This window comes from Leptodactylus fuscus, chromosome 5, assembly GCF_031893055.1.
Source record: "Leptodactylus fuscus isolate aLepFus1 chromosome 5, aLepFus1.hap2, whole genome shotgun sequence".
NCBI classification, from domain to species: Eukaryota; Metazoa; Chordata; class Amphibia; order Anura; family Leptodactylidae; genus Leptodactylus; species Leptodactylus fuscus.
Window position 1 is genome coordinate 49,848,486 of NC_134269.1, and position 24,264 is coordinate 49,872,749.

The window sequence follows — 24,264 nt, forward strand, 5'->3', positions numbered from 1 at the left end:
AAAATAGTACAAATACAGCATCGGGAGGGAGCCTTGTGCTGCTGCTTGGGCTAAGGGAAAACAGATTATCATTCATAATCTTTCATTCCCCCTACGCCCAACAGCAGCACAACTGGGGATTTAGCAAGTATAGCTTTTACCCTAGGGTGGGTGATCCTGGCAGGCTGATGCCAACACAGAATGTCCAAACGCTGTAGCCTCCGTTGTCCGCCAATCCAGTCTATAATGCTTGGCGAAAGTTAGATGCGAACTCCAGGAAGCCACGGCACATATCTGCTCCAAGAACAGGGACCGCCTTTCGGCCCAAGATGTTGCCACTGCTTAGGTGGCATGGGCACGGACAAAGTCTGGTACCGGGAGATCTTGAGCACGAAGGGAGTAGGTAATGGCTTCCTTAATCCATCTTGACCGAGTTGGTTTGGATGCCTTGGCACCTCTATTGTGGCCAAACACGTTGAGTAGCAAATTCTCTGATCTTCGGAAGGGCGCAGTGCGCTCCAGGTAGAGCCGTAATGCTCTCACCAAGTCCAACTTGTGCATCTTCTCCTCCCACTCAGAGGTGGTAGAGGGAAAAAAGGCCGGTAAGACAATTACCTGGTTGATGTTCTGAAGTGTGGGTACCTTTGGCAAGAATCCTGGAACGAACCTCAACTGTACTCTGTCTGGAAAGAAGGTTAAAAAGGGTACGGAGGCCGCTAGCGGAGGTTATTGCCAGCAGGAAAGTCACTTTGTATGACAGGTACTTCCAATCCACTTCAGATAAGGGTTCAAAGGGAGGAGCACAGAGCCCCTGTAGAACCACAGCTAGGTCCCAGGTAGGGACAGGAGGCTGCACTTGTGGGCGGAGCCTAGCAGGCCCTCTTAGGAATTGTTTGATGATAGGATCTTGTGATAATCTGGTCTCCAGGAGAGCAGACAGAGCTGAAACTTGGACCTTCAGGGACCTTTCTAGGCCGTCTTGTAGGAACTCCAAGACTGAATTTCTGTTAGGGTTGCGTTGTTTACCTGTACACCAATTCCGGAATATCCGGGCAATCCTTTGGTAGCTCTGATTAGTTGATTCTGCTCTTGAATGTGCTAAGGTCCATAGCACTCCCTGGGACAATCCTCCTTCTCCACATACGGCATTGTTAACCTCCAGGCAGTGAGGTTAAACTTGTCCAGGCCCTGGCACGGCCGATTGTTTAGAGTTACCAGATTTCGGACTGTTAGAAGCCTCCAGTAGTTCCCCCGACTCATAAGGATGAGGTCGGTAAACCATGCCCTTTTTAGCCAGAACGGCATGATCACTATTGCCGAGGTCTGGACCTGCCTGAGTTTCGCCAATACCTCCGGAATCATCGGAATGGGAGGAAAAATGTATGCCAGGGAGCCCCAAAAAGCTGTGTGAGTGGCACTCACCTAAACAAAGGTTATCCCTAGCTATACCTGCCTGTACATCTATCCCTGTCTCACAGTCACATAGTTGACAGTCTCATACGAACTGGATATTAAATCCACTATTCGTATAAATTGTAGGTCACCTGAATTAGCCAGCCAATTGCTTTTTCCGATTTTTTTTTCGATGCCTCCGTTGTCGTAGTTCCTGTCCCACCTCCCCTGCGCAGTTATTGGTGCAAAAAAAGCGCCAGGGAAGGTGGGAGGGGAATTGAATTTTTTAGTGAGTTTGTCACCTGGTGTTCGACTCGAATCGAACATCTCGAACAGCCTGATATCCGATTGAACATGTACTCGATCGAATGCTGTTCGCTCATCTCTAATAATAACCCATTTTTAATCTCTATAGCCCCTTCCTGGGCACTGCTGACCACCCATGTAGCTGCAGCGGCAGCTTGGCTCTTGCTGAGAATTTTATGTCACCACAAACAACTTCAATTATTTCTTGTCAAGTCCATTTTAGAAAATAATGACCAAATTCACACCTTCACTACCATGACAGATACATTGCAATACGTATGTGAATAGGGCAGTTCCTACATCATGTACATGTTACAATCATTCCGCTATAGGTACCATACACAAGTACAGGCGAATATAAGATATCTCTAGAACTGGATGAAAAACATTCTTACTATCAGCCCTGACTTGTATAAAAGAAACAAAACACATTCAGCACAGGAAATAAGGGGCCATAAAGCCAATAAGAGCAGGGAGAATGTGGAACCAGATTGGGCCTCATTCAGACAACTGTAGCGTCTATACTACAACACATTTCCCATCCTGAGTGCAAGTCTAATGACCCCAACTACCTGCAACACAGAGATCCATGATCAAATTTGGACCCTAAATATGGCCATTGCTATAAACATGTTCAATGATGTAACGACACCAATAGGGTTCATGCACAAAGCAGTATTGTATGGATCTATAATAATAAAAGTCTTACGGGTCTGTATTGTTTCTCATATGGATGATTTTCCTTACAGTCCTAGCAACAAAGATGCACAAGCTAATGCTGCCTGCAATATACATAAACCCTAAAAAAAATAAAAAATAAAAAATGTGTGATAACCCAAGCAGGCAGAAGTAGATACAAGCACATAAGTAGAACTTTCATACATTGTAAGGTGTGAGAGGAGGAGAATCTTCAATCCAGTGCACAGAGAAAGAAGTTTGCAGATGTGTGGAGGCTATGAGGAGAATCAAGGTATTTATGGCTGATGCACCTATAGGCATTATATGTTTGTCCAGAATCTCATGCTCTATTAAATGAGACTAAGTTGTCTTAAAGGGGCTCCATCACAGGGAAAAGTCATTTTTATCTAATCACATCCTTGCATAGGCTTTAGAAAGGCTACTCCACACTTACCTTTAGTATGTAGATTGCCTCAGTGGTCTCTGAATAAGTCCGTTTATATTCATATGCTAATGAGCCTCCAGCCAGCTCAGGAAGTTCCCAGCAGCACTCATCTCTCCTATTATCTTCTATGTGTGTGAAGCAAACAGGAAGCTGAGTTATCATCATCAGCAGCAGTCTCCCATAGAAAACAGCAGAGAGAGGTGTGCACCATCTATCGTGCACTAGTCTAATTAGCATATGAATACAAACTGACTTATTCAGAAACCACTGAGGCAATCTACATACAAAAGGTAGGTGTGAAATAGACTTTCTAAAGGCTATGCAAAGGTGTGATTAGTTAAAAATGACTTTTCCTAGTGATAGAGCCCCTTTAAAAGATAATCATTTTGTTATCCTCTATCGCAGGGGTAGGGAACGTACGGCTCTCCAGCTGTTGCAAAACTACAACTCCCAGCATGCATACTTGCTCTGCTGTTCTTGGAACTCCCATGGAAGTGAATGGAGCATGCTGGGAGTTGTAGTTTCACAGCAGCTGGAGAGCCAAAGGTTCCCTACCCCTGCTCTATCCCATCAATATGGCAGAACTTCAAAACTTGGTACAAACCATTAAGTTTTATTGTGAAGTCACAGCTGTTAATCCCCCAACTACACCCCAAATTCTGTCTAGCTCAGACCTGACCAAAACACCCTTTTGGCAGCCAGGGCACAGCAGGGAGGTGCCTGCTCCAGCCAGTTGTCTTACAGAGAAGGAATCTGGGGAAGGGGCACTTTTTCCAACTGGAGAGAACAGGCATGAGACACAGCAGATGCCAACACGTTCTGCAGAAAGCACAGTCAGCACATCTTCATGTAACTGATCGTGTCAGCCATGGTTTTTGTGCCCCCTTTTTTTTTTTTTTTTTTTTTTTTATAGCAGAGTTAAAGACGTCATCATGCCAAGTGGAATATTTATAACCCTTAATAAACCCTTCCGTAATATAATTAGAATCCCCAAAATTTAACCTTCCTCTGTCCCCGCTCCCACATTACCCCACATGATATGATGCCATCTCAGGCTAACTTTATAGGTCCAAGCTCCATCCACATGTTATAAAGGACACGATTGGTGATGGCTCATAAAGTTTTATGTTTGTGTAATGACAGTCACCTCTATTACAGAATTATCTGATCCCCTGTATAAGCAATGCCGCCCCTGCTACCTCGTGTGTCACCCCCTCTACCTCATAGATTGTAAGCTCTTGCGAGCAGGGCCCTCAGTCCCAGTGTGTGAAATGACTTTGTAATGTATCTTTCTGTCTGTATTTGAACCCTACATATTGTACAGCGCTGCGGAATATGTTGGCGCTATATAAATAAAATTATTTACATTTAGCCAAGAAGCTGCAATACACAGGTACCTTACAAGAGTCCTTTATTATAGTTCTAGAGTAGAAGACTAGCCTATCACGATTGACAGATCTCCAATGCATTCTCATCATTTACACACAATTTCATGGACCAGCCTTATATACAAGAACTAAAATAGATAAGTGAAAACAGAGGATTTGGCAGATACAGGAGTCTTGTAGCCGGGATTATACAGAAGTTTCTGCTGTGCAAGTGTTGAACATTTGTATATATTTTTTTCCCTTTTGTCCTAGTAACAACTGTTGCATAAAATCCATCTAGTTTATTGCTAGGATCACATGATGACTTGCAATTCTTTTTCCACCAGAAAACCCTAACCTTCTGTCATCTGGCAATTATGTCGGCTGAATTTGTTGAATTTAAAGATTCATGATCCCCATTTTCCCCCCCAGGAAGATAAGTTGCAGCTGAAAATACATGAGAGCACTTCTATCCGTCCCCTCATACAGAACACGTGCATGCTCAGCTGAGCATGCATGTGTATTGTAGAGGGTGGGGGATGGGAGTCAGCTTAGCCAAGCATTCAGCTACTGTAACGCTACTGAAATATAATGATGAACCAGATGTAACTTACAAAAGTGTCAGGGAAAGCGTGGAGCCCTACTAAGCCATGATAAAAGGTTTGTCTTAAAGCCTCTATTTTAGTGATGGAGAACATCAGTATTTGTTCAGCATAGCACAGCAATATTTCCCACCACGTGAACAATAAAAAGTCTTTTGAGGAGTTTTGCCCAAGTGCATTTAACATGTGTAAGAGTGACAACTAAAACACTTATAAAATACAGGAATTTATATCAACTCATTGGTTAAAAAGTAGAGCTCAGAAGCAGAATGCCAAAAAATATGGTTCAGTAATGGCGCCCTCTGCTGGTGGTATAACACAACTGCATACATGAATTGTCTACAACAGACTTCCTGCAGACCAATCCATTCCACGTTCTTGCAGTGTAACCATTGACAAAAACTGTATTGCTTCAGACCACCACACCGGATCACTTAACCATGCATAGAAGGTGGGATAGGAAATCTAAAAATTATATACATACATAACAGATCTGTGCACAGCAGGGACAGCCACAAAGTCCAAAATGCTTTCATGAAAGCCATGGAAAGTTTATTGAATCCCTAATACCAGCCTGTACTTTTTAGACACACTGGTTCCTAGCACTCGCCGACGACAGGAAATCTGTACAATACGTAGGACATATTAAATAGACAGTGTTTCTGGATGAACAGCTTTGGTAAAGTGCATCTTTGCTACTTAAGAAACAGCAGCAGTTCTTCTAAAGAAGAGGACTGAGAAAATATATAGATAATAAAAAGCCTTTCATGACCAGTTCAGAAATGTGTATACAGTCTAGGTCAACATGCCAAAGTTGTAGTGGCTGGGATAAAGGAGTAGAGCCCATGAAAGGTTACATAAAATACACACAGCAACATGGTAAAAAAATACAGTCAGTCAGAGAATAAACCCAGGGTGGGCAGGCGGAGTAACAGCTTCATGTTCTTCACAGAACAGCTATAAAAGTTTCCCTGTTTCTTCTATATACACACAGAGGCCTGACCCGGATGTCCTGGAGCTGAGCAGTGTCCATCATGAACCATCACTGGTGTTCAAGGTTTTCTGCGCCTGGAAATAAATGAAATAAGGAACATTCACTACATGTGTAAGACAAGATACTCCAAACTGGTGCACTAACAGGTTAACACTGTGTACTCTGTTCTTAGATGAACAGACCAAGCCAAGAACGTTGAATCTGGGGACCTTTACGCAATTTTATTTTATATTTTCCTTACATATCCATAATGAACCATAAAGCAACTCCGAAATAATAAATGTTCCAACTAGAGATGAGCAAACACTATTAGAAACAGCCGTTTCGAATAGCATGCTCCCAGCCAGCAAAGTCTTCAAACTTTTAGGCCTCGGGCACCCGACTGCACATGCCTGCTGGCCACAAGAAAATGGTCGCTTACAATACTGTGTAAGTGGCCATTTTCTTGTGGCCGGCGGGCATGCGAAGTCTGTTTTGCCCTAGGCCTCAAAGTTTGAAGCCTCCACCGGAAGAAGAAGACCCATTCCTGAAGAAGATGGAGGCGTTGCTGGAGATTTCTCTCACAGCTTTGGGGATACCCCCAGTACTGTGAGAGAACTCGTTTGCATACCGACAAAAACTGGGATTTATACCGAACGCAGCGCAGAGAAAACATCTAAAAGGTAGGAGAAGAATAGCCTTTCTTAAGGCTATTCCAACGTGTTAGTGAGAAAAAAAAAATTGAGTTTTAATGATAGGATCCCTTTAAGATGTGAGCAACTAGGTAGAGAAAAGTAACTTACTTAGGAATAGCGTGATGTTGATACCCAGGTCCCAGGTTGGATCCAGCTTTCATCTCCACAGCAACTGAACACTGCAGAGGAGGAGAAAGATGTTGTCGGCATTAGATGCATCACATGTAAAGGCACTAACATTAGCAAAGGAGTTATCAGGGGAGTAATAAAGCTGATCAGTGCATTCCCAGTGCTGGATAAGCTTTATTACTAAAGAGCCCAGTAAATGACCCATGAAGTATGTGCGCGTGTGTGTGTGTGTGTGGGGGGGGGGGGGGGGTCTGAGGAGGCCTGGACTACTTTGGAAACAGACCCACTGGTCATGAGACAGAATCGGTGCCTCATAGGAATAATTGTACAGGTAATAAAAGGGGGCACTGGGTTGTGTATGCAGGGAATACACTAGTGATCTTATTACTCCCTAGACAACCCCTTTAAGTATATTCCACAATACTGTGAATTACAACTAAACGTTAGAAAGCCATACACATACTCTGGTTTCAACATCTGTCCATTCAGAATCTGTGGTTTCCACCTGTGGGGGTCGATTTGTTTCAGAGGATCTGCGCTTGCGACTACAAGAGTATAAGTATATGTTAGCAAGTCTCACTATGCCTTGTTCTCATACGGAGGAAAATTCAAGTCTCTGAATCTTACCTGGTGCCTGGAGGAGATTCTTGCCGGAGGGTCTCAATGTCAGTGAACTGCACAGACTGCCCTCCCCCTCGAGTTCTGAACACATCACCCTGAAACGTGGAGGAATAAACTACCTTAAACACAAATCAAGACGTGGCAGAGACACCAGCTTGTGCTCACCAAATGTGACAGACAGAAGAGAGCAGGACATATAAATGAAATACACATTTGTCTTATGTAATGTATCCTGGAACAACCTAGAAGATCTTAGGTTTTCATCCCAAAAAGTGGGCAGGACAATACACACAGTATATGGCTGCACACCTTTGGCAGATATGGGCATGTTTCAATACAATTAAAAATCCTACTTCGGGTCCGGTCAATGAAATATAAATTCCCCCTGCCCCTCATTTGTCACATTTAGATGGTTACCTTAATCAGTTTAGTTTCAAGCTCCCCATCGGAGGCCAGCTGCTGGTGTGTCAGCATGTACTTATCACACTTTGCCAGCGCCTTTTCGCTGGCAACAGATACTTTGATAGCTTTAGGGACATGAGGCTGCATGACTGTCTCCGTCTCCACACTACCGGCCGGCTTATGGTCTACCCATCTCTCTGCCCCCGCCGAGCGAGAGCGACGGTGTCTGGTGTTCACTGGGGGGACGTTCTAAGCAAGATCAGAAATCAAATCAAGACAAAAGAATCAGTCACCAAATTACTGAGTGCAAAGACAGAAGCTGTCAACAGGCCTGACAGACACCTACAGCAACCACTAGAGGGAGCTTAGGAGCTAGACGCATGCTTTCATATAGTGACCCTCTAGTGGGGGCTGTAGGCGCCTTAAATCTATGTCTAGGTGCAGAATATGGATCTTTTAAATATAAAGTAAAAAGTAAAGTGCTGCCAGACATCCCAGTGCAAATAAATGATTTGGGAGGGTAAAATCCAGTGTGGATCCAGTATCTGCTGAAAAGATAGATATCCACACATGGAATATATGCTGCAGATTTTCCATCCAGATTTGTGGAGAGAAATTCTGTAGTGTAGAGGCCACACGGTGGCTCAGTGGTTAGCCTTGCAGCGCTGGAGTCCTGGTGTTCAAATCCCACCAAGGGCATAAAACCATCTGCAGGAGTTTGTATTTTCTCCCCGTGTTTGCATGGATTTCCATCCCATATTCCAAAGACATACTGATAGGGGAAAATGTACACTGTGAGCTCTATGTGGGCTTACAATCAACATAAAAAAATAAATTCTGTAGTGTATTGTAGTTGCACCAAATGGGTGAAATCCATAAATAAATTATTGGAAGTTGTGTCCTGTGTGGAAGGTCCCAAATCAGCGGTTTGGCCAATTCATCTAGCCCACTAGCAAGTCCTTACAGCTGCTGGACAGGTAACACTTTAGGAGAGTTACTCTTTAGGTCTTATTTATACAATAAGTCAATGGGATATTTTTTTAATTTATTTTTTTCACTTTTTGGTTCAGGTTTTAAATGGCCATTTTTCAGAAAGCCATCTGAGTAACTATAAAAAAAATGGACTGAATCAGAAATGGTTTGTGTGTGCAAGGCCTTAATGGTGATATTATTGCTTATGAATAGAGAGGAGTGAGTACTATTCGAAACGGCAATTTCGAATAGCATGCTCTCATAGGAATGAATGAGAACGGCCGGCGCGCAGGGGGTTAAGCGGCAGGACGCCAATCCCAGCTGTGTCCATTCATTCCTATGGGAGCGGGCTATTCAAAACTGCCATGTCAAATAGTACTCTCTCATCTCTACTTATGAAACCTCTCCATATCTTCTATAACTAGCATTCCTTTAAAAGCCAATTCTGGTTACCCAAAGTCCACACTTTTCAGGCCTGTTGAAAAGCTCTGTCCATCAAATTATTTTTTTATGATAAAATTTAATACAAATTAGCATGCAACATTAAATGGATTAGATTTCTAGCAAAGCAGGGGAGGGATGTCAGTTGCTCAATGTTCTTATGTCCACAATGGAAAGCCACATACACAACGCTCAAGTCTGCACACAGATGCAAAGGGCTTGCATGCATAATGGTACCAAAAAAACAAAAAGAAGCTATAATTGTTCTTCACATGCAAAAAGACAATTATACAAGTCCTGAACTGGTAAGTAGAAATAGAGAAAATGGTGATTTTTCAAGGAGGGTGCGGTGATGGATAGATTAACTACAGCCTGTGAACGCAACACAATTTATAGTGAAAATCTACAACTGCTTAGAACAGGCGTCAATATCAATTTCTAATGCAATGACAGGTAAAGATGTCCGCTTATTATGTTTGCTGAAAATTCACTTCAACTGACTCTGGTTTAAAACTGGCATACACAAATGCCAAAGTAAATTTTCTCCTACGTCTGTACGTACAAATGGGTCCAGGATTTTTAAAACAGTTGTCCAGTATTAGAAAAAAACATGACTTCTCGCATCCAAAATCATCATTAGATCTGCCCATAGGTCGTGTGTGGTATTACTGCTCATTCACTTCAATGGAGCAGAGTTGCAGTACCAGTCACAGCAAACAGATAAGTGTCATGCTGTTTCGCTTTCTTACCAAATGGACAGGTTATAAACACACTAATTATATATATATATATATATATATATATATATATATATATATATATATTTTTTTTTTTATTTTTTTTTTTCTCCTGTGAATCAACTACAGCTACAGAATCAAAATCATTTTTTTGTGGTTAAAATGGGAAACATTTAAATCACCATTTGGATCCCTGAGAAGATCCACTGGAAAATGTATACCTTTCCCTGCTAAAAGGCAGGGAATCTCTGAGACAGGTGGGGTGGGAGTATTTACGGTTCTTAGGGAGAATACCATGTAAGAGTACGAAATTTTGCGTTCCGTTGGAAAAAGTGTACAGTGTACAGTTTAGCTTGTTCCAAAGCTGTGCCTCTAGTGCCACCGATTCCAAAAGCACAAAGCTAAACCACAGCAAACATGCAACTATAAAAAAAGCATCATTGGGAGGAATGCTCAATAATGCCATAAAACTTGTTACCCAAAGAAGCCTCTGCATTCATCAGTCGTGTCCTTCAATAAATATTGCCATGTACAAACTAAAGCAATGGCACATACAATTAGCAGTGAATTGGATTTGAGAATGGAAGGCAAAAATCCAAGATACTTCTAAATGCTTGGAGCTTTGGTAGGAGCATGGAATGATGTAATAAAGAGAATTATTACAAAGTGGTGGCCATATAATGAATTTTTCTAGAGAATAGTGGACTAGATCCATTGTTTCCGGTTCACAGAATAGTTTCAGAAATCCATTTCTTTAAAGGAACAAGACAGGACTGGTGAACTGCCACTCTGACTTGGGCAGGGCATTATCCCAAAATGTAGCACAACTGAGTGTAGTATAAGCAGGAGAAGCCATCAAAAGCAGCACGGCAATCATAAAACATTTCCAATCAAAACCGGATACTCTATGTAAAGCGAGTTTTTACATGGAGTATTGCTGCACAAGCCTTGTTTTCTTTAGAGGATGGCCACTTTCATGTACAAAAGACCTCACTAACCCTGGGACACTGATCCGCTTCTAGCTCTGCCTGTACGATGGATGCCTGATAACCTGTTCTGTTCTCTGCTGCATTACACTTCCTAGCTGACTCTGGCTCCCACCGCCTGCGGTTGGGGCCTGCCTTGCTTTCTGGCTTGTCCTGCGGAGTTTTCTGCTCCCACTGTGAAACACATGAGGCCACGGATATGCTGCTGCAGGAGTTTGAACGCCTGTGCAGTTGTAAGCGAGCAGGGGTAACATGGTAGTGGGGAGGCTGAGAAACAGGGTTACCAGGGAACTAAAGAAACCAAAGAGAGATTAAAGTCAATATAGCATATTCAACAGTAGGTTTGGCCTAGAAACAATATACCTAGTAATAATGATACTAAATCTAAAGATATCAGGTGTAATAAAATGGGCTATGGGCTGAGATCTTTGGACATGGTTGCTTTGTTATGATCCATATTCCTATATGTATCCAGTGTATTAGCATCCTTCTCCTTTATGAAGCAAAACCTAAGTTTGAAAAATCTTTAACATATCCTGTAAAATGTAATGTATGTAATTGGGTTAAAAACATGTAGAAAAACACCCCCCGGTGAGCCGTATGCAGACAAGACAGTGGAACAACCCCCTGCATGCAATTATTCCCCATAAAGAACATGTGCACATAAATCCCATCACCACCCAACACCTTATATACTCCACGTGACACATACAGGTACAGGAGAAGGAGAGATGGATCGGACTGGAACCTTTGGCTCTCTGTCCCTCTCTCTAGATGGCCTTTCTGGTCTGTCGCCTTTAGTTTCTGTTACAATTGCTTTGAGCTGTTTTAACTTTTCATCTTTCACCCACAGCTTATTCTGCATCTCTATCTGCTTGGCTGCCACACGACGCTCCTGCAAATGAAAGGAATAAAACACATTTAGGGTATTGGCCTACACAAGACTAATAACCTGAACAGCAGCCGTCTATGTAAAATGAGCGCCCCTTCAGGACATGCCAGCTTTAGCTAGATTCAAGATCTAAAGGTGCTCTAAAGTCTGCAAAGTACTTAGTTAGACGTCTCCTATTCTGTTGCTAAGAAAGGCTTCCAACATTACAGTCCAACAGATACTTACACACTCCTTCTCCCATTTCATGGTATTCTCAGTCACCATGCCTTGTAACCGTGCTTCTAGTCTCCTCTTGTCAGAGAGCTGACGCTGCAGTTTTTGTTGATGTGCCTCAAGGTCTTGTTGTAAATTGCGCTTTTCGTCTTCATAGATTGTGGTGGTCTTCTCCAGAATATCAATCTATATAAAACAAAAAACGATAGAGGTCATGGAATCAAAAACGAAAAAAAAAAAAAAAAAAAAAAAGTAAGACAAGTATGAGGCCAACAACTCACTTTGTATTCCAAAGTTTTTACTTTCTTTTCCAGTCTCTCTATTTCAGCTTTCTGAGACACTATAGTCCTCTCCCTTTCAGTCATTCTCCCTTGGGCTATGTTCTCTTTTGCGGCCACTACACCATTGAGGTCTTGAAGCATGGCCCTGAAGGAGGTAGCTGCAGACACAAGGAAATATGTAAGTTGTGCAGATATATAGTGGAAAGTCGGTGTTAAAAGATTGTTGGAATTCGGAGATCCATCTCACCGCTCTTATTGAATTCTTCGGCCATCATCTGGCGAATACGACGTCGCTTCTCAAGGGTCTCGATAAGCCGTGGAAGAGTTTGATCATCATTGGAATCCAAAAGCTCACAGGATGGAATAGGAGGGAAGCTTTGAATAAGCATCTCTATTACTGCCTGCTCTTCTGGCTCTGTGGAAATATGAGAAGAAAACATTAGAAAAATAAAAAATATAGGAAGCAGAATGCCCAGTGAGACTGCACTTGCCTCCATTGACAGGCCCACCACGCTCCTCCAGTCTACGAGTAAGTTCATCTTTAAACGCTTGGTTCCTGTATCGACGTCCAGGTGTGAGGCCACAGATTGGTTTGTCAATAGGTCGAGCAACTTCAACCTCCTGGGTCATCTCAGCAAACCTCATAACTTGCTGTAAAACACATTATTAAAAAATATTTACTGCTAATAAAAATCTGGATTTATTTATACCCAAAAAAGGAATATCCGCCTCTTAATAAAAAGGGGTACGTGGGTAACAAAACTGTAAAGGGCTAAAGCCTTCCTGGATGGTTTCTTTTATTACTGCATCTATTAAAGTCGGGTCTTTCCAAGTTAGATAAGACATTCTCAGCAAATACTTACCAAACTCTCTTCGTGGTCATCAGCTTTGGGATTAACACAAACTATCATTCGGACTTTCCCTTCTCCATCAAAATAATTCTTGAAGAGATGAGTTAACTTGGAGTCTCGATAGGGAACCATCTAAGGATGAAAGATTTAGGATTAAAACAGAAAGAATGGGAATAATGAACCATATGCAGAAGCTAAGGACCAATTTTGGGCACATTCAATATTTGATATGCATGCATGTCACCAGTTGGAAAAGGCACAGCAATTTTAGGGAAGTTTCCAACAAAAAAACATTTAATATTTCTTCATACAAGTTATAAATGTCTGACTGTCAGGGATCCAACTATTGGTACTACTACAGAGCACTAGAAAGAGTGTCTCACCAGTCCATGCATACAGCGACAGGAAGTATACATGACTACTGTACCAATCAACAGTTGTGCAGTGGGGAGGAACAGCAAGCATAGAGCCCACTCTTCTAGCATTCAGTTGGGGGTGTCAGCAGGGAGACATCCCCCCCCAGGGATCAGCCATTTATCAGCTATCCATTGGACAGGTAATAAGTGTTCTGTGTATGACATCCCATTTAGGGTGCAGCTGCCATAGGAACTGACATCAAGGGTCTTTCAATTCCATTATCGAAACACACTCACCTTATTGGTTCCACAAATTTGGTTCTCTCGTAGAGCCTCAATGCAAGTTCGCAGGGTCATTAGGGACTGGTTTATATTCCCTAAGGCCAAAGAAGACAGACAGTATAAGTATTTGGCTTCCTAGATTTCAAGGGTTAAATAATTGACTCCTATGTATGAAAACGCCTATAAGCTTTGGCAGACTTTACCTGCTTCACGGAGCCTGCTGCCCTCAGCTTTAGTGCGGTTTGTTCTCTCGCTCCCAGCCAAATCTACAAGTGAGAGTTGGCTCACTGTGACCTGCTCCTTTTCCTAAAAAATAGGAGTTAAAATATACAAGTGTTAGAGACTATGATTGCTGTCAGATTTATGTATATAAAGATAAAGACTATGAAAGAAAGTTTGTCTTTTAAACATTAGATTGAATCAAGTGACTAATGACAGATGCAAATGGAGGGTGATCCTATTAGTTTTGCAGTCCTCTTTCCTAATCCTAAAATCAGAACAGTGGACTCAAAGCAGTGCGATGGTAGCCTAAGCAATTCAGATTGAAAATGTATTGGCCAAACTGTTCCTTCTAAAATATATACAAATATTTATATACACCAAAACGTATAAAGGACACGCACAAGTGAGCTAACAAGTAACACATGCTAGCACCAAGTCTAACAGAAACAGGATGTGATCAAGTTAATTCCCAATAGAGGCAACACCTTTAACAAAATTAAAAGGATTGAATGTCAACAAATATGCCACAAACAAAAATATAGGTTACCTGCAGAACATGGTCTCCATCTGCATCAAGAGGGGCTTGTGCCAACTTTATTATGAATACACTGTGGGAGCGGCTAGATTCACGGTTTAGCTGTGTGTTTGCAATTCGTCTTCTCTTCTGACCTGAAAACGAGGTTCGTTAACGTCTTACTCAGCTCATTGTAAATAGTTTAGTAAGAATTTTCATGGTATTTTAAGGAATTCAAAGTTAGGGAGGGTCTGTGTACAATTTTCAAGCCTTTTAACAGACGCAAAATTCCCGATGAATGCATTTGTATAGGTATAAGTCACCCATAGGGTGGCACAACTTTATAATAAATAAAAAATATATATATATATATATATATATATATATATATATATATATATATATATATATATATATATATATCACACATCGAAAAGTTTTTGGCCACCATTAGGTGACTGAAGCCTGGTGGTAAAACAGTAAATAGCTTGGAGCTTTCTACTTTCATCTTTAGAAATGAGCGAACACTATTTTAAACAGCCGTTTCGAATCGCACACTGCCATTGAAATGAACGGCTGCTTCCATTCATTTCTAATAGTGTTCGCTCATCTCTATTCATCTTTCAAAAACAATTTTAAGGGAAAGTACAATTAACTGAAGTTCTCACCTTTCCAGAAGACATCAAATGCCTCCTCAGTGGTCTTAACTTCAACTTCTGTGCACCCTGACACATACATGTTATGGTTCTGGTCTTCACGCAAGATCTTAGACTGTGGTGGTCTAAAAAGCAGCGAAAAGTCAAAATGAGCACTAGAAGCATTGAAAAAAAATGAAAATAAAAGACTGCCATGAAAGCATAATGAGCAACAGAAGCCACATGCAGGATTATGGGAAAAACTACAGATGTAACACAGAAGGGTACAGGAAAATGATGAATGATATGAGCATGATCTACAAAACTAGGGAATCAGGCAGAGCTGGGCAATAAGGCAAAAGCTACTGTATGTAGAGTAAACATACATAAACTCTGCATTCTTTCCCGGTGTGTTCCACCTGATGAAGAAATGGCAACAGGTTACTACGTCTTTGTTGCACCACTTCAGTCAACTATATCAAGGCAAGGTATAATACTTTTCTGAGAAAAAGGTAAAGTTTCCAGAACTTGTTGCTTCCTAACACCCAACACAAGCAATAAGCAGCAGTGACATGACAGAATTTTCTTTTACTTACTTTGGTTTAATAGGATCTATAGGAATTTCCTCCAAAAGATCATAGATGTAATTATTGTAGATTTCTATGTAGGACACAAATACGCTATATACGCTGTCTTCATCAATTTCTTCTACTTTGCAGCCATCTTCAATATTTATCATGTCAGCAAACTCTGGCTCCGGTTTCTGTCTGTAGAATGGGAGTGTGAATATTGGAGAGTGATGGCTTTGGAAAAGAACAAGCATACATGTGCTCTACATACCTTAGTGGAGTCCTTGTGACTATCTGTGGCTGAGCATCTCTCTTCTGGCGCTCTAATAATGCATCCACCTCATTCTGCACTTCTATACCATTTTTATCATCAGTCTTAAAAACCTACAGAGAACAAAATATCACACGATTTCAGTCTAGGCATAACCACCTTACATTAGGGCTGGGAAATCAAAAAATAAGCAAAACCAATCGCCAATCCACTCAATGATTTTGTGCACGTCGGTAATTTTGGTTCAGTTATTATATTATTGGCAAGCCTTTGCCTGCAGTTTCACTCGGATCACATCTCTGAACAAGAACAGCTGTTATACTCTGATCTCTTCAGACAAATGAGCAGAGGTCCATGGGAGGTGAGAAAACATGAAAAACATTGTTGTTCACCTATCCTGGACTTCGCAGTTGGTTTTCATTTTCTTCTTGGCTCCTGAATAACGTAAGGGACCACTTAGGCCTGTGATTGGGCCAGTGTTGTCTTGTGTTATGTGACACAAAGGTGCAAGTGTGACAACATTGTTCAGGATTGTGTCTTGGCATCACAATGCCACATACCGATCGATGAGGCCCAATCACAGGCCTAAGCCCAGAGGAACACTCTTTTTTCATATTTACTCATCTCCCAGGTGTCTCTGCTAATCTAAAGAGACCCCAGAGTATAATAGCAGTTCCAGTTCAGACCAAATTAAACAGCCAGGCGAATCTCACACGGTTTACCCAACACATACTTATACTTGAAAAGGGCCTAAATAATAGTCATTAATTGTAATCAAAGTAAAATGCCTGACCTTTGGGGTTATAATAACCTAGTCCTACCTTACGTAAATATAATGTAAAAGATAAAATGGCTAGCTGGTAAGAGGCATTTACTATTAAAGTACTGGCTTACATATCTCTTAGCCTGGAGGTCACTGATGGTGTTGAAGATCATGTGGAGACATCTGGGAAGTAGTCCTCCTTGCCCTGGAGACCCCGTCATTGTGTACGTTTTCCCACTTCCAGTGACACCGTATGTGAAAAGGAGTCCTGAAAAGAAGAATTACTTGGTTGTAAGCAAAATGACGTCCATTTATTTAATAAAAGAAAATCTTACCATGAGTCCAGAAACGCTTACCGTTTTTACCACGAATTAGATCTTCCACAAGAGGCTTAGCAACAACATCAAATAGGTCTTTTTGTGTCACCTGAATTCCAAAAACTTGTTTAAAAGAGTACTGGGTCTGTAAGAGAGATAAAAAGAATGTGTACTTAATGACTAGACACAGAAAGGACTTTATATATAGCATTGAAGTTATAAGTCATTGTCAAACGTGTCCATGTTTACAGAGGGGTTTCTATAGAACACAGCTATTGGTTGTCAATTGCATTCCACAAAGTTAAAGGGATTCGATCATTAAAAAAAAATAAGTTTTTAAAACTAAAAGTACATAGGAATAGCCTTTATTTTGCAGGTCCATGCTGCAGTTTTCCAATTGCTCACCTTTTACTCTTTATGCTCAGAGTACAGGGGGCGTTCCCCTTGTGTTTAGAGCACAGCGTTGTCATCACTACCGATGCTGTCTCTGTCTTCTCTGCCTGATGCCTCTGTTTTGCTTCTCATCCTCTTCACTGAGAAGCCAAGTGGCAGAGTCAACTGCTCATGCGTGGGATTTTAATACCCAAAGCGGCGCTCATCGGCTACTGAAGCAGTGAAGAGAAGGAAAAACAGAAAGGAGGTGTCAGGAACTGGGAGTGATGACAATGCTGTACTCTGAGCACAAGGGGAACGCAACTGGACTCTCTGAGCATAGGTAGCATGAAAAATAAAGGGTGAATACATTTGAAAATGGCAAAGCGGACCTGCAAAATAAAGGAAAGAGATGAATCAGTATCGCACATTCACAATGGTGGAGTTTAAAAGCAGAGGATTACACATTATACATGTACAAGACATGGTACAAGTTGAGATCACACAAGTTTTTCAGCCTGGTAGAGGCGCCTTAAAGAAATAAGATAGACACAATTATATATCATAAAATACTGCATACAGAAATGCAATACGCACAAATAAAACATTACATTCTTACCTCTTTGTATTCACCATTTCTGTTGACTCTACAACCATCTGGGGGATGCAGCTGCACAGTGGTCTCATTGATCACTTCAATGCAGCATTCCTGGTCTGTGGGGCTGAGGGGGCGAACCCTGCAGTAAACCTGGGAGAAGTACAGTCAAATCAGATAACCGATAGAAACATCCACAGTGAATGCCTGAAAGATTGAGTGAACTAATAACAGATTAAATATTATTGAGGTTCACCATTTGCAAATTAGTTTTGGTGATTCTCCCCTACAAACTTACACCAACAGGATCCTTTTGGCCAGTGTTAGAAGGTTTCTTAGGTATCGCCCTCCGGGGAGGTTTGGCTCGGCTGCAGATAAAGAAACAGTATTAAAAAGTGACAGAGCAGCAAGGACTGTATTATATTACTGTACTATATTATAGCTCCTCTAACTTACGTTTTACATTTCATGGCTCTGAATACTTTCTGTACAGAAGTTACTAGCACGGGCTGGGTCTGTCTTCTAATTGTTTCTTAAAGGGGTATCCCAATTTGAACAAGTTACCCCCTATCCAAAATATAAGAAGTAACTTGTGACTTATGGTAATCCCACGCTGCTCTATGCATTTTAATGGGGACCACTAGAAACAACCAAATGCTTACTTACCGGTAGTCCCCAATCAAATTAATGGAACAGTGTGCAAAACACCCCTGTTCTTGAGATTGGCGGGGGTCCCAGCAAGAAGTTGGCCCTAATGTACTTGTTCGAACTGGAATACTCCTTAATATAGAACATGACAACCATATTATACACAGACGGGAATAGGAACCAGACAGCTCAGTTTTTTTTTGTTTTTTTTTTTAATGTAGATAGTGATCACAATGTACATTTATTTTCCCTATCTGTATGTCTTTGTAGAATAGGAGGAAATCCATGCAAACACAGGGAGAACATACAAACTCCTTGCAGATGCTGTTCCTGGCGGGATTCGAACCCAGGACTCCAAAGCTGCAGTGCTAACCACTGAACCACTGTGTTGCCCCTCATACAGCTCAGTTTTCTGTGTAGTGAACAGATCAGTTGCAGATCAGCTTTCATTCATGTGAACAGGACCTAAGCTGCACAGATTTGGTCCAGTCAATACACAGAGAACAGGCGAGTCTGCTGCTAGCTCCATTCTCTGTGTATCAACTGGTGAGAACAACTGATTCGTGGGGGACCAGATATTAAGAACTCCAGCGATCAGCTGTTTATTACACATCCTTAGGATAAGTTCTCAGAATTTTTTTGCTACAGCGAAAACCTCTTTAGGGGCCCCCATGGGGTGTAAGCACCATGATAAAAACACAGTAGAAAAAACTGTGGCATTCAAGTCCCTGCAAAAGTGGATGGGATTCTAGCAAATCCCATCCACGCATTGCGGGTAAGTACTGTTGCGCTTTTGGAAATCGCAGCATGTCAATTATACATGCAGAAATGCCTGCAGTTTTCCTATAGGTATAATGCAAGCAGAAAGTCTGCAGAGCAAACCTCTCTGGACTTTTTGTGAAAACTGCAATGTGTTGCCACTGCGGTTTTTCTCGAAGGACTTTTTTTTGCTGCAGTACACTATGTGGGGCCTTAATGCACATAGGAGAGAGCAGATACTGGTGAAGGCAGTCTTCAGGGAAGAGATGGTAACACTGAATCAGTAATACTCCAGCCCATAAGTCAGACTTTATCTAGCTTGCCACCCTTTCAGTTTTATGCTGTTTAGTGACAATTATTGGTTTATCAGATTAATGAGGTTTTAGGGCAATATCCATCTCTGATTCCTTCTGTTTGCACAGGAAAGGTCTTTAACCATGGGAGAGTTGGGAGATGGAGGGAGTGTGTGCGATTATTTTTCCTGCACACACCCATAGCCAGCACATTCCTGAGCCATGAGAGTTATCAAAGAAAATACCTAAACTGCCTTAAAAAGCAAGACAAGGGAGCAGTGTGTGCTTTGCTTGGTCCTAGGCTCAGAAAACACTGCAACGCTCCCACATAGGAATGATTTATTTCACACTACAAAGACAAATACCTCCTGGGTTACTTGGAGAACAAGCTGCTTGTAAAGCCAAGTCTCTAAGAAATGATTAGCTAACAGAAGCAGTCGGCTGTATAGGACAATGTATATCAGTCTTATCTTACAGGCTTCTTATAGCTAATGACCTTTGGCTCCTGTACAACACAGACAACACAAAGATTCCTAACGCTGCAGTGATATTAAACCAGTTACATTATACAGAGTATAGGTATCTAAGCTTTACTTCTCCACAAACACAGGCCTGGCCCTACACTGCTACTATCCATAACGCTGCTATCACATCTCCATGTGAGAAAGATGACGATTTTTTAATTGAGCAAACTTTAGGATTGCATTATTTTTTGATTAATTCTCCAGCCCTATTACAGGGAGTCTATCAGTCCTACCAAGCCAAAAAAAAAATCTTTGTTTTACTGTCCTGGGACAAATTATGGACAGCAGCTCCAAAACGGACTTCCACGACATGTCTGAATGACCGGACAATGCCAAAAGCCACTTGCTTGAGATCTTGATATGAAAAAAATCTATTGTGAAGATATCCTGGTCCAAACTGCATTTACTAATGCTGCAAGTACTGGTTGCATGATAAATCACTTGGATTACATGTAAATTCTATATATCTTATTTTAACATAGAAAAAACATTTTCCCGCTAGCTGAGCAGTAGTGGGCGAGGTAAAATGACTACAAGACTACAGGGTGGAGGCTACATAGGGTTTGTCTACAGCGTGACCATAGGGACAACTCTATGGGATCTAGAAACACAGGGAGAATATTTGTAAAGATACGTTCACATATGTGTTGGAGACTCCATCACAAAGCCCTTCCATCATGTCTGACAACAAAACGTTCTGCAAACACTACTTTTTGTCCAGGGAAGTCAAAGAGAAAACAACAGCTACCCAACAGACCCCAATATGCTCAATAGGGCCCCTCAGCATCATTAGACAGATCGGTTTCAATGTTTAGCTCCTTCCTCTGCCCAAACAGAACAATGGACCAAAATAACACAAATGTGAACCCAGCCCAACTAATACTAGCTGCAAAGTTGTTTCTTTGTTTTATTAACACACACAATTGTGGTTGCAAAGAAGACAAACTGTTACAAAAAAAAAAAAAAATCACGTAAACTAACAGCACAGGAAATATCATAGAAAAAAAACCCAGGAAGATGAAAAACATGGGTGTGCTTAATAAAATAAGGAAGTGCCTTTCAGAGAGTATTTTGGGATAAACTACAGTACTGTGTGCATACAACCAATTGTAAGAAATGACTTGTGACTCCATAGACACTGCCCCGCTACTCGCACATTGTGTCTTATCAGTCAGTTTAATGTACATGCCAGGAGAACAGCTAGAGCATATGTGATACAGACACACAGGGGTCAAGTGCTTTTGTCACGTATACATATATAATTTTTTTTAGTGAATGACTATGATGGAGGTTTGTTGTAGGACATTTCCTGGCACATACATCACATGGGGCAGTGTGAAAACAGCCCAGTAGTTGCAGTCAGAGCTACCACATTCAAAGGGGCTGTATCAACACTGTTCGGATCAGCCGATCCGAACAGCACGCTCCCATAGAAATGAATGGAAGCACCTGTGACGCTGACTTTGCCGGCGGCCGGCGTCACAGGTGCTTCCATTCATTTCTATGGGAGTGTGCTGTTCGGATCGGCTGATCCGAACAGTGTTCGCTCATCTCTAGGTCTGTTTCTGGAAATCCATTTATTTTGTTAGGGGGACTGATAATAAGCAGATGATAGGGGGGTCCTCGTCTGAGGACCCCATATTTGGCTGGAATCTGTAGAGAAACCTGGCACAGGGGTCCAGATACTAAAATAAAGAAAAGACTGCCTATATTCTGCATGGACATAAATCCCCTTAGCTGCCCATTATGGCTAGTAATGGAGGCTCCTATACCGAAAGGGTGGTCTCATGAAGATAAGTTCTGGCTATATGCATGGTTAGGCGACAATGGGGGTGTCACCAACTCAGGACTCCCCCTCCCGAACGAAAACCTAATCCGCATAAAAGAAACGGATACCTTAGGAAACACGCAAACCCCATATACTATAATGAGAACTGGGTGGTTTCTGCATGAAAAATGTGGAGAGAAAAATGCTGCTTGCAGGACTTTTCGCTTCGCATTTTTCATGCAGAGAGGAGGACGGAATGACCCGAGCACAGATTTGAACCAGGCCTTAGAACAGGTCACCAATTAAACATGGCAGGGGTCTGACTATCAGCTGCTTGAAGAGGCTGCAGTGTACTGCTTACCAAGTGTAGTGCTGCACATGTGTATAGTGGCTGTGCTTGGTCACCGTTCAGACCCATTCCCTTGCAAAGAACTGATCAGCGTTCAGGCCACATGTCAGATAAACATGACGTTGCATGGCCTGGGGAGTACGGCTGTAACCAGCTGCTACAGGGGGGCCCAGGTGTAGGAGCCCCATTGATAAGGACAGGCCATCAATGTATAGGTTCCAGGAAAGCCCTTTCTATCCAGTAGGGTGGCTCTGTGCCTCCTTGCAAGCCTTGAGAATGACATCATGTATATTATAGACATGGCCACTGTATCCAACCATCGTCCTCAGCGATCACATAGGCAAGCGTCATCCAGAGGACATGCTGGAGTCATGTGAGGTCATTACTGCAGGGACTGTATGGGACCAACAGGGCGGCAGTACTGAGCTTATAACTTAGTGTATACTCTTGGGAAGTTCTTACAATCCCAGACCACCCCACAATAAAGGAATTGTAAGCAGTTATAAAAATAACATGAAGAGCTAGCACCCTGCCCAAATGCAATAAAGCAGAACCAGTATAGTACCCCTATAGTCAGACATAGGCCCCGATACCAGAGCGTTCAGTATACACATACACCTGTCTCCCCCACAACTATAGCTCCGGCCCTGAGCACAGACCACACACTACTATGCTCTCTTTACAACCACCCTCAGCCCCGGGGCCCACAGCACACCACACCACCACTTATATCCTATCCAGGGATAGCCGATAGGTAACAGGTACAACGGCCGGAGGATACGTGTTACTGTAACGAAAAGTCACCGTGGCCTGGCACCTCAGCCCTGTACTTACGCAGGTTTCATCATCTCTGCAGCCGGTCGTGTTGCTCCGGTAACGCGACTTCTAGGGGCCGTCTACCTCAGCACAGATTTCTCGGTTTCGGTCACACACAGCTGAATAGTTTCCGATTCCCGCCCATTGTATTTTTTAAAATCAGCCAATCACACCTAGGAATGACGTCAGTGAGTGTGTTGCAAAAGAGCGCGCGCCGGGTGGCTAGACAAGCCGATGTGGTTGGGTAGCGAAGTGCGACACCTAGTGGTGGGTGGATAAATTGCACCGCATCTATAAATGGGGATATACTGTACAGTAGATGGGTATAGAAAACAATATACAAGTGATACCTCGGTTCTCGAACATAATTCGTTCCGGGAGGTCGGTCGAGAACCAAATTGTTCGAGAACCGAAACAAAAAAACCCATAGGAAATAATGGAAACTGGATTAATTCGTTCCAAGCCCCAGAAAATGCCTATTTACTGGCCTAATTTGTATATAATATGTAGAAAAACATGAGTCTCAACAAGAAATAAGAAATAAAAGTGTATTTATTAAAACAAAAAAAATAAAATGTACTGTACAGTACAGTAAATTGTGTTTCATTTACTGTACCTGTACCAACCTTTATGGCAGGAGGGAATGAAAGTGGAGGGAGGCGGGAAGGGGGATGGTTATTGTTCTGATGGGAAGTCCACTTCAATAAAAACAGAGGGTAACTGCTCTTTGGGTGTTTCTGTTCTCTGTCTCTTTTGCTGAGGAGAATCAGAATCTTGCTCTGCAGTTGCTTGTCTGATTTCTTTACGGAAGAATTTGTCAATGGTTTGCTGTTTTTTTCTCCTTTGCAAAATTTTGCGGAAAGTGGACATAACATTGTCATTAAAAATGTTAACTGCTCTATTTGCTACCACTTTATCAGGGTGATGTTGTTCAACAAAATTGGCGATTTCTGCCCATTTAGCACACATTTCATGAATAAGGCCACTAGAAATATCCTCCACTCTCTCCTCTTCTTCAGAAGAAATTTCTTCAACCATATCCTTCTGCTGCTGTTGTTGTAGGTGCATCAGATCCTCGGTGGTTAACTCAGCAGCGTGACCTTCCACTAGTTCGTTGATGTCATCTTGTTGAATGTCAAGGCCCATGGTCTTTCCTATGGCCACAACATCATCAACCACAGCAACATCTTCATCATCGACAGGAGCTGACTCAGGTTCTAAAGCCTCACTGTCCCTTTCGGGCCAAAGT

General features: G+C 42.0%; 1 protein-coding gene across 1 annotated transcript; it reads right to left on the bottom strand.

Moving 5' to 3' along the window:
• Positions 1 to 5,771: 5,771 nt before the first annotated feature.
• On the bottom strand, positions 5,772 to 23,131 carry KIF23 (kinesin family member 23). Its single transcript, XM_075276160.1, has 22 exons — positions 23,034 to 23,131; positions 18,157 to 18,226; positions 17,883 to 18,011; positions 16,931 to 17,036; positions 16,706 to 16,842; positions 15,812 to 15,924; positions 15,568 to 15,738; positions 15,005 to 15,117; positions 14,370 to 14,491; positions 13,804 to 13,906; positions 13,616 to 13,695; positions 12,975 to 13,094; positions 12,603 to 12,762; positions 12,359 to 12,526; positions 12,112 to 12,269; positions 11,843 to 12,016; positions 11,438 to 11,620; positions 7,605 to 7,838; positions 7,194 to 7,282; positions 7,030 to 7,111; positions 6,546 to 6,616; positions 5,772 to 5,837 (listed from the first exon to the last, which is right to left on the bottom strand). The coding sequence occupies exons 1-22, from the start codon at positions 23,045 to 23,047 to the stop codon at positions 5,822 to 5,824; spliced, it is 2,613 nt and encodes an 870-aa protein (XP_075132261.1). The 5' UTR covers positions 23,048 to 23,131; the 3' UTR covers positions 5,772 to 5,821.
• Between the last annotated feature and the right edge of the window lie 1,133 nt (positions 23,132 to 24,264).